This window comes from Neofelis nebulosa, chromosome 10 (genome assembly GCF_028018385.1).
Source record: "Neofelis nebulosa isolate mNeoNeb1 chromosome 10, mNeoNeb1.pri, whole genome shotgun sequence".
NCBI classification, from domain to species: domain Eukaryota; kingdom Metazoa; phylum Chordata; class Mammalia; order Carnivora; family Felidae; genus Neofelis; species Neofelis nebulosa.
The window spans coordinates 56,629,448-56,639,994 of NC_080791.1; the positions used below are offsets into that span (position 1 = coordinate 56,629,448).

At 57.3% G+C, this 10,547-nt stretch overlaps 1 protein-coding gene across 1 annotated transcript; it reads right to left on the reverse strand.

Moving 5' to 3' along the window:
* Window positions 1–1,089: 1,089 nt before the first annotated feature.
* On the reverse strand, window positions 1,090–10,498 carry SERPINH1 (serpin family H member 1). Its single transcript, XM_058687720.1, has 5 exons — window positions 10,362–10,498; window positions 5,658–6,313; window positions 5,143–5,241; window positions 4,804–5,036; window positions 1,090–2,107 (listed from the first exon to the last, which is right to left on the reverse strand). The coding sequence occupies exons 2-5, from the start codon at window positions 6,277–6,279 to the stop codon at window positions 1,805–1,807; spliced, it is 1,257 nt and encodes a 418-aa protein (XP_058543703.1). The 5' UTR covers window positions 6,280–6,313; window positions 10,362–10,498; the 3' UTR covers window positions 1,090–1,804.
* Between the last annotated feature and the right edge of the window lie 49 nt (window positions 10,499–10,547).

The following is a 10,547-nucleotide window of genomic DNA, read 5'->3' on the forward strand; positions in this document are numbered from 1 at the left end:
AGCATTAAGGAGTCAGTAAAAAGAGAAAACACAGTATAGACACTGAGGCAGGAGAGTCGCTAGTTACACTGGGTTATCAGGGAAGGCCTTGTGGAGCAAATGACATTCAAGCTGAGCTCCAGATGACAAAAAAAAAAAAAAAAAAAAGTACCCTTGACAAAGAACTGCTTGTCAGGCAGAAAGAAGAGCTAGTGCAAAGGCCCTGAGGCAGGGAATGAGTACAGCAAGTCTGGAACAGAATGATCCAGGGGACCGGAACACAGTGAGGAGTGAGCATGCTTGTCACTATAGGCTTCCACTTTCAGATGAAGCCCCTGAGGGCAGACATCTGACTTACTGGGTCCATTGCACGGGACAGACCTGGAGCTCTGGCAGCGGTGTTCTAAACGCTGTTTTGGTACTAACAGGAGTCAGTCAGCTGGCCTTTCTGCAGCCCCATTCACATCATGGAAGACTCCAACTGGGTTGCCCAGCCAGGCAGGGGCTCCCCTCCCTGGACCAACAACCCCCAGGGCAAAGTTGGTGGAAGAGGGAAGCCAGAGAGGCGCCCGGAGAGAGAAAGTGACCTGCCCGAGACTACACTTCCAGCAAGCAGTGTCGAATCCAGTTTCCTCTGCCCCACTCACCCTCTCTCCTCCTGAGCTATGGGGTCAAGAGCTCCAAGGACCATGTGAGGAGGGCTGTGTCAGGTCCCTCCTCCTTTCCTGCTGCACACCCAAATGGGACAAGGATCCCACAAGCTCCTTCCTGCCAAAGCCGGGCTCAGTCAGGCAGCCTATCTAACCTGGCTATGGATGAGATCAGTTTGAAGTGAAAAGCTAGGAAACTGAAGACTAGAGAGCCAAAGTTCCAGTGTAGAATGACCTGGGCTCCAGGTCCAGCACTGTCACCCCAGCCCCAAAGCCACCTCTCCAGGGCGGCCAAAGCCAAAACCATTTCCCGAGCCGGCATGTAGGGGGCCTGCGGTTATCTGCCAGCATTTCAGCACCATATTGATATGGGCCCTGGCTTAACACAAGGAGCCCTTGTCTCCCGGGAAAAATGACATGGGAATCTCTGATCCAGTCACCCTCCAGGCTCCAACAAAACTTCACTGGAAAAGTTTTATTGAAAAAAAAATTGTACAAATAAGTTCTTGATGTGACAGCAACAAAGGCTCATTTTCCCCCTTCCCTCCCCATCTTTGAAAATCTACAAACGGAGAAAAAAAGTTCATCCCCATGATGCCTGACCAGAATCTGTCCATGAGCCCCCACCCCCACCCCCATGAGCTATTTCCCGATCCCCCCCTCAACTGGGGCCAGGGCCATCATGGGGGTACTTGTCCCAGGGGGTGCAGCACCTCATTTTATAGTTGAGGGAAGTTGGGAGAGGATTGGAATAGAGCTGGAGAGAGGGCTGAGGTGATGGTCGGGTCAGGGAAAGAGGGCCCCCGTTCCACGGGGCCTGGGCTGAGCCCCCACTAGCTCGATTCCATCTCACAGATGAGAAAGCACTTGGCTATAAATATGAACACTGATTGAGGCAGGCTTAAACCCAGGGCTCTGAGGGCAGGACATGACTACTGCCCAGGTCCCACAGAATGTGGGGTCCCTGGGGTTCCTGGGCTCAGCATCATGGTATCTGGGAGCCCACGTCCAAGCAGATGGCTGGGAAGTCTGCTCAGACACACAGGAAGCCTGCTGTTTGCCCACCCCTACCCCATGGACTATCCAAGGTCAGTACCTCAACTCCCTCCCTCCCATAGCACCCATGTGTCTCAGGAGCCTTCGGCTGCCTCCTGCCATCCCATGACCCTGGGGCCCTACAGCTCGTCTCGCATCTTGTCACCCTTGGGCCGAACCAGGCGCCCAATGAACAGCAGGGAGCCACTCTGGGTGTCTCGAACCAGGAAGATGAAGGGGTGGTCAGCATAGAAGAGCTTGGGGCTTCGCAGCTCCTCGCGCCCATAGATGTCCTGGTCAAAGGGGTTGCCCTCTGTGTCCCACTCGAAGGCAGTGGCGTGGAACACACTGGCCAAGTACAGGTCCTTCTTGCCCGACATGCGTGATAAATCTGCCTTGTTCTTGTCGATGGCCTCAGTCAGACCCAGCCCGGCCAGGTGTTTCTGCGGGATGAGGCAGGTGCCGGGTGAGGCCGTGAGATGGTCAAGGCTCCTAGACCCGCACCCTCCACCCTCACCACCCATCACCTCCTACCCTGTTCCTCAGAGCAGAGATTACCACCTCTCCGTCACCTCCTGTATGCCAGACATGATGTAGGCACTTTGAACCACTGCTTTCTTAACTCTCACGACAACCCTGCAAGAACTTCTAATTGCCACATAACAGATAAGGACACAGAGACTCGGGAGAAAGGCAGAATTTATCCCCGATCCTGCTGAGCAATCTTGATCAGTGCTTCTCAAAGCACGGGTCACGGACTGCCAGTACGGGCACCACCTGGGAGCTTACATGGAACACACGTCTCCTGACCCCCTCTCTCCCAGAGCCACCTATCAGAATCTCTGGGGGAGGACCCAGGAAGCTTCTTTAACAAAATCTCTAGGTAATTCTTGGCACACTCAAATGTAAGGAAGACTACTCTAAGAATAACTATGACCATATAATCCTGGGGCTTTAAAACCTGTCCAGGGTGCTTTCTGCCTGGGAATTGCTTCAAAATAATCTGATGGGGGTGGGGCACCTGGCTGGTTAGGCTGAGTGTCCAACTTTGGCTCAGGTCATGATCTCATGGTTTGTGAGTTCAAGCCCCACATCGGGCTCTCTGTTGTCAGCACAGAGCCTGCTTCGGATCCTCTGTCTCCCTCTATTTCTACCCCTCTCCCCATCATGCTCTCTCTCCCTCTTTCAAAACTAAACAAACAATTAACAAAAAATAATCTGTTGGGGGAGAAGTGGCTGTGTGTAGATGACTCCTTATCGGTCATGAGCTGCTGATGATTGAAGCTGGGTGATGGATACAGGAGAGTTCATTACACTGATCAAGTTTTAATGTATACGTGATACATCTTTTTTTAAATGTTTGTTTATTTTTGAGAGACTGTAAGCAGGGGAGGGGCAGAGAGAGTGGGACAGAGGATCCGAAGCGGGCTTTGCACTGACAGCAGTGAACCCAATGTGGGACCTGAACTCACAAACCACGAGATCCTGACCTGAGCCGAAGTGGGACGCTCAACCGACTGAGCCACCCAGGCGCCCCAATATACGTTTTTACGTATTCCCATAGTACAAAATTAAAACGCACCCCCACAAACATGCACCCCACTCCCAACACACACACTTGCCATGGCTCTGCAGAGCCGCCGGAAGCCAAGTACAAGTGCTTTCGTATGTCAACTGTGCCTTGTGCTGTGGCCTTACCCCTTAGCATACCTCTCCCAGCACTTTATTCGACAGTCTCACTGAACAGCCGGCACCCTCAATGGTGTCTCAATGGCCACCCCCATCCCTGTAGAATGCTTTAACCACCCCGTTTTCCAGGAAGCCTTCCTTATCCCCCACGACTGGAGCCTGGTCTCCCTGCAGCTCAGTGAGGAAGACGCTGCAGAGAAGGACTACTGGCCGAGTCACCAGCAGCTTCCGGGCCCAGGTTTCTGCAGGACAGGCCACCTCCCTGGTGAGGCCAAACAGGCACTTGAGCTGGGGTCCTGAGGGTCAGGGGGTCCTGAGACAGGTGTTCTAGGCCCAGCAACTCCAGTCCCAATGACCTTACACAAGTCACACACGTCAAATTTCTCAACTCCATGTACCCCATGGACTTGTGTGTCCACCCAGGGTTCCAGGAAGACACGGGAGAAAAAAAGGAAGGATGGCGTCAGAGCAGCCACCGCAGAAGGAGAAGCTGGGGAAGAACCTGGACGGATCCAGGACGTGGTGATGGCTCCTCTCTGGACACCTCAGCATGACCCACAGCACAGGCCACGCAAGGGCCACTAGTCCGTGGTCTGGAGCCAAAGCCCCATTTCATCACAAGCTTTCTCTCCACAGTGTCAGCAGTGAATCTGAATCAATCCCGTGAGTGAGAAGCTTACCAAGGAGCCATTTCTGGCATCCAAGGCACGAATGAGATAAAAGTTTTCCCTTTTGAGTAGGTTAAAAAAAAAAAAAAAAAAAAAAAAATCTTTCCTGACTGACAAAAAGGCCACCTTGAATCTTCACCCTGAGGACTCATCACAGCTCTACCACTCACTAACCAAGGTGACCTCAGCAAGTCACTGCCTCCCTTCAAGCCACTGCCCAACACCCAGGGTGGTCATGAGGAGAAGGTAACGTTGAATGCGTGGGTTCAGTTTCCAGCCACCCCGAGTGCCTCACTGCTGACAGCCATTGTTCGTCTTACTGCTGCACGGGGGACGACCCTTCGGCTGGAACAGTCTAGAACTGGGGGCACCTCAGGCTCAGAGGCAGTACGGTACGGGACTAAGGCACAGCTTGGTGCCAGATGTCTGAGTTACCGTCTGCGTGACTGTGGGTAAGTTGTTTAACCTTCCTGAGCCTCGGTTTCCTCATCTCTAAGAAGCTTATTAGTCCTACCTAATGAAGTTGTTTCGAGGATTAAAAGGTTAACATCTCCGAAGTGCTCTGAAGAGTGTCGGGCATACAGCAGGCGCTCTATCGCATTTAACTACGGATGTCACCATTATGTTCCCAAAGGCAGGTCCCAGGCCTCTCCCCGCAGCAGCGCCCAGTACTACCTGGACACCCACGGAGGCTCAGGACAGACCGGCTGAGCTGACGAATGGGTGCCCCAAGCACCCCTCTCCTCCAGGCCCTGCAGACCCCAAGTTGGGCCATCCCTCACCTGCAGGTCGTGGGTCACCTCCACCACACCCTTGGGCAGGGAGATGGCGACAGCCTTCTTCTGCATCTTCCCCATCCAGATCTTCAGCTGCTCCTTGGTCAGCAGCTTCTCAAGGCGCTCGAGGGGCTCCACGTGGTGCGGCATAAGGATGATGAGGCTGGAGAGCTTGTGCGCCAGGGGCATCTCCACAATCTGCAGCTTCTCCTTCTCGTCATCGTAGTAGTTGTAGAGGCCTGGGAGGAGAGCCGAGAGGGCACTGGGCACGCAGGGCTGGGGGCAGGCTAGGCCCCGAGCACCCTCACCCCCCCACCTCGGCCCCCGGCTCCGCAGGTCACCCACCTGTGCGGTGCATCATGGTAACACCCACAGTATAGGATCGGGTCACCATGAAGCCTCGGTTGTCCACCATCTTGTGGTGAAACCTCTCGTCCCAATGCGCTGGAGTGGGAAGCAGAACGCAAGGTCAGAAATAGACGGCCCCCACTCAGAACACAGCCCCCCAACTGCACACCCTGGATCTCTCTCAGCCACAGGCTTCCGTTCTAGTCTTTGGGGCTCACCTTCCCCCCCACCCCAGCGCCCAGTCCACAGAGTACATGCTCCCCGCGTTGGGGGACATGGGTGTTGGCCCCGCGACATGCTGCCTGAAGCTATGAGGAACAGCTCTCCACAGTCAGGGTCCGGCTGATTCCACCGGACAGAGAACTCTTTCAGGAGGACCCTCGGCTCAGCCACCGCCATGTCCGCCCTCTGCCCTGGCACCTGTCGGGCATTTGGGCAACACGTGCCGAGCTGGCTCCCCACCCCAGCTGCTGAGGGCTCTGTGCCCGGCCGCCCCACCCCTCTGGACTCACGCTTGAAGAACATGGCATTGACCAGCAGGGCACCGTCCGTGCGCTCCACGTCCTTGGTGACCTCGGGCAGTTTGCCGTCGGTGGTTTGCGCCGCCCATTCATTGATGGACTGCAGGGCGCTGCGCTTGTCGCGGAAGTTGATCTTGGAGTGCTCGCAGTTGTAGTGCTGCTTGCTGCTGCGCACGAAGTCCTCTGCGAAGCTCACCGAGCTGGGCCCGTACAGGCGGCTGCCCAGCTTCCAGGTCACGTTGCGCGCCGTGCTGTTGCTGAGCGCTCGCAGCAGCTCGCCCAGGCCCGCGTGCACCTCCTCGTCCCGCAGCTGCTCCGCGCTCAGCACCGCCTTGGCCTGGGAGGCCGTGGCCGCCTTGCCTCCCAGAGACACGAGCCCCAGGGACGAGGCCACCACCACGGGCGACAGCAGGATGTTCTCCACCGCCTGGTCCTTGGCCATGGCCTGGTACAGGCTGAAGGCCAGGCCGGCGCTGCGCTCGGCCAGCGTGGCCGCTTTGGGGCTCAGCTTCTCTGCCGTGCCCGGTGCTGCAGCAGCCGCGGGCTTCTTCACCTCGGCGGCCAGAGCCACGGCCAGGAGGCAGCAGGCGCCGATGAGCGCGAGGAGGCGCATGGCTGGGAGGCGGGTTGTACGCACCACAGGGGACCTGTGAGGGTTGGAGAGAGGGTGGCTCTGAAACCCTAGATGTTCCTCCCCAAGAACCATCCCCAGCCTTCTGGCAGCCACCAAGTCCCCTGCAGATGGGATCAAGAGAGCTCAGAGTTCTGGGGAACCCAGACCTAACTCAAGAGTTGCCCAGATCAGAGGTCTCAGTCTGCCCAGTCTCTCTGGGGCCTTCTCTGAGCTCCTAATCCGGAGCAGGGTTTCTAGCAAGGCAACAGCTCCACCCTGTTGATTTCTTACACAGAACTTACAACAGTCAGTCTTGTGTGTTTATTATACGTGATCTCCATCCCCAACTAGTCTATGAACTCCGAGTGGACAAGAAATCGAGCCAGTCTGGTTATCCTCTACATCTCCAGTGCCTAGCACACAATGGGCCTCAGCTGTTCCTCAATGAACAAAAATCAGGGCCACTTGGGCAGACTTAGGGTCTTCATTTTGTATACAGATTAGCTCTGATCTCATATGACCCCGGGACCCTTTTCCAGTGGAAAAATGTGGCGGATGGACTGAGGGTCTGCATGAAGCTCAGGTGCCTGGACAAAGGATGTCCTGTTGGGACAGGATGAAGGACTGCCCCTCCCCCTGTGCCTTTTACCCTGCCCTGGGATGTTAATGAGTCACCGATTGGCTCACTCATTAAATGGGGGAACCCAGATGCTAAACTCTGCAGCCCCAAGGGTGACCTTGAGTGTGTGTCCACTCCTCTCTCAGCTTCAGTCTCCATTTGCCAAGCCATAAAGGTCTAGGTCTCCATGCCCAAGGCCTCTATCCTAGCAGGGACATGCCTGTCCATCTGTCCACAGTCCCGAGAATGGATGGGAAATCCCCAGGACAAAAGTGGGGTGGAGGGGTAGGTTTCCTGAGAGGAAGGATACTGGAGGAGGAGTAAGTCACAGTTGAATGGAGCAATGACACCCCCTCCCGTTCACCAGAGGCTAACCAGAAGCGTGTTCACAGGAAGCTGGGTCCACCTCAGATTCCATTCTGCCCTCCAATCTGACAGGGCCTGGCTATCACACAGGCCCTCCGCTCTGTGGCTTCAGGGTTCTCCTCAGGATCCCTCCCAAACCACAGCAATACCACTGGTCCCCAAAACAAGCCTCACTCTCCTCCCGGGGCCTCCAATCAGGACAGTCTCTCCACATGGGATACTTCCCCGTTACTTTCAGGCAAGATGGATAGGGGGAAGGGAAGAGTTGGTAGGAACTCTGGTGGAGGCTGGGGTCCCACTGCTCCAGCGGATCCCATCCTGGGGTCCTTAAGGACCTCCAAATTGAGAATCCTAGCAGAGGACCCTCAGGACTTCGGCCTGCCTGCAAGAGCACTGGGTCTCTGGAAAGACTCCACTGCTGTAGCCATCCTGTGAACCGAGGCGGGTCCCCCCTCCCTGGGCGGCCACCTCTCGGAAGGTGCAGCGTAAAGGGGAAGCAAAGGACGCGCGGAGAAAGCGGGGGGGGGGGGGGGGGGGGCGCGGCACAAGGCCCAAGAGAGGCCTGTACCCTAGAGCGCAGACAAGAGGGGGGATCTCAGGGCCCACCTTCCTCCCAGCCCTAGCTCCTTCCCCATCAGGACTGGAGCCTCAAAAGCAGAAAGACCAAAGAATTACTGCACACAAAAGGATGCCTAAGAGAGTAAAATGGGGCACTACTGATTATTCTGCCTGGACAACAGGCCTTTGGTCACTCAACTCGAAGGCCACCTCTAGTCCATACAGCTGATGCCAGAGCACAGACCCAGTGGGGAAAAGGCCACTAGCATCCCACTGGGAGAGAGTCAAGGAGCCCAGCTCCCAGCCCTGCCACGTGGCAGACACCATCTTGACAGCCCCCACCCCCAGCCAACCAGAACCTCAAAGGGCTGGGAGGGGCTTTCCAAGAAAGCTCCAAATGACTAGTTTGGGATTCCTCAGGCAGCCACACAGCCGCGCTCCTGCTCCTCCTGCTCTAGCTCCCACTCTAGGTGACGTGGCAGGCTTGGAAACTGAATTATCTCCATCCGCCGCCGGCAGAGGGGGGCTTCCAGCCTGGGAAGCAGGAGGCCTGGGTGCAGGTCCCAGGGGGTGGCCCAGAGCCTCCTTGAGTCTGCACAGGGTGTCTGCAGGGAGGTGCAGGGAGATGCGTGGCTGCGGAGAAGGGCCGCCCTTAACGTTGACCCAGCAGCGGCAACAGAGGGAGGCAAGTCACTGCAAGCAAGCCAGCCTCCCACAGCCCAGCCCACGTTGCCACAGAGAAATCCCAGCCCTGAGGCTGAGGTTACATGACTTTACAGTCCCACAAAGAAAACTGTTCGATCAGAGAGCCAAGGGCTGTGCCCACAGCTAGCCAGACTGAGTTGGGACTGGATTCTGGGTTTTTGTAAGTAAGAGGGAAGAGAAGCAAATGCTAGGGGTCACCAGAGAGGATCTCAAACACTTTGAGGGAGTCTAAAGTACCTGGAAACTGCCTCAGGGGGAGGTCAGTGCCTGCCTTTTTCATTCTGAAAGAAAACAGAAGAGTGAGGAGGATGGGCTAGGGCAGAGCTGGAGCGGTGGTGAGGCGGGGCCTGGAAGGCCCAACCCCAACATGGGACCCCATCTACACTGCCCCTGGCACAAAGGAAGGCACAGCTAGTCCCAGCTCCACAGGGACCTTGGAGGTTGTCCACCTCACTGTACAGCAGGAGCCACTGAGGCCAGAGTGGGGCAGGGAGCCACCCCAGGTCCCACAGGATCAGTGGGGGGGCAGGCTTCCCAGCGCAGGGCTTCTTCCTCCGGGAAGCACCCGCAGAGCCCCCGCAGAGCCCCCGCAGAGCCCCCGCAGAGCCCCCGCAGAGCCCCCGGAGGAAGCCTGGATGTGGTATCCTGTTACACAGTGAGGTTAAAACAAAACAAAACAAAACCATTTCTGCTGGCAATCCCAGTGACCAGAAACAAAAGGACTGGATCCGGAGGCCTCAGGAGGGGGGGATGGGCAGGTGAACCATCTGAAGACAGGAGGGTGTGGTGCCAGCCAGAGGCTTCCAGGGAACCAAGGCCCCCAGTTTCCCTCCAGCCTCCTTCCCCTCCATCCGGGCCCTACAGCCCAGAGGGACCTGCCGGAAACGGAGAAGAGGAGGGGCAGGGCCTCCGGGCCATGCTGGAAGTGGTTTCATTCTTCCTCCACTCTGGCCGCCTCAGGAATGTCCCTAGGCTGGGGGCAGGGAACCCTGGCCTTTGGAAGTAGCCTTAACCCTGCAGCCATTCCAAGAACCAGGTGGCAGTGGACAGAGTTGAGAGTGGGCGACTCAAAGCCTTCTAATCAGCTAACCCTCCCCTCTTGGGTGGGGGGATATGGAGCCTGCTGATTCCTCACCCGCTTCCCAAGGGAGGTGGGGGACACTGGTCAAGCTGCTCCTTTAGCTGCCAACATGGACACATGCAGGCTGCTGATCAGAAATGGAGCCACCGTTTGTGACTCTTCCCAAACGGTGGGGGTCCCAAGAACCCCTCCCAGGAAAAGCCAAGACTACTTCATCTCCTTTCCTTCCACCCTACTTTCAGGAGGCGCAGATGCCCCCCTGCCCGTCAGGAGGCTGGTCCACCTACCTCCGCCGGCCCCCGGGCCTCAGCCCTAGAGATGGAGGCGCCCCGAACTGCAAAGCTGGCCTGGCCTCCCACCCCTGCTGGAGAGGCCCCCAGACCCCACCTCCTCCCTTCTGGTTCCTGCACAAGGCAGTCTCAGCATCCTGGCTCCCAGCCCCACTGTTTCCTCCCTGCCGTCAGCACCCCTGCCCCAAACTCCCATGGAAGCCTGCACTTTTTCCGAGCCTCTGAGCGCCCCGACTCCCCACCCTTGCCCTGATCTCGTCCTAGTCCTATAGGCTCACTCAACCGTCACCGTCTGGCCCCCGGCTCCCGACCCCGAACGCCCCAGCTGCTCCCTAAGTGCCAAGGACTCCGGTTTGCGGGCTCTGGGTTGGCCCCCAATCCCTCCCGGCGGCCTCCCGCCCTGTCTCACTCGCCGGAGCTCCCCCAAAGCGCCCGCCGCACGCAGACCGGCCCCCTCCCTTACCTGGGCCGGGTGGGCTGGCGCCGGACAGTCGTCCCACTCAAGCCGCGGACGGATTCCACTCTCCGCCGCTCCCGGCTCCCCAGATCTATATATGGCGTTCCCCTCCTCCCGCCCGTCCCGAGAAACTTCTGGAAAGTTGGAAACGCTTCCGGAGGGCGCCCCGGCACAGCCAAAAAAAAAAAAAAA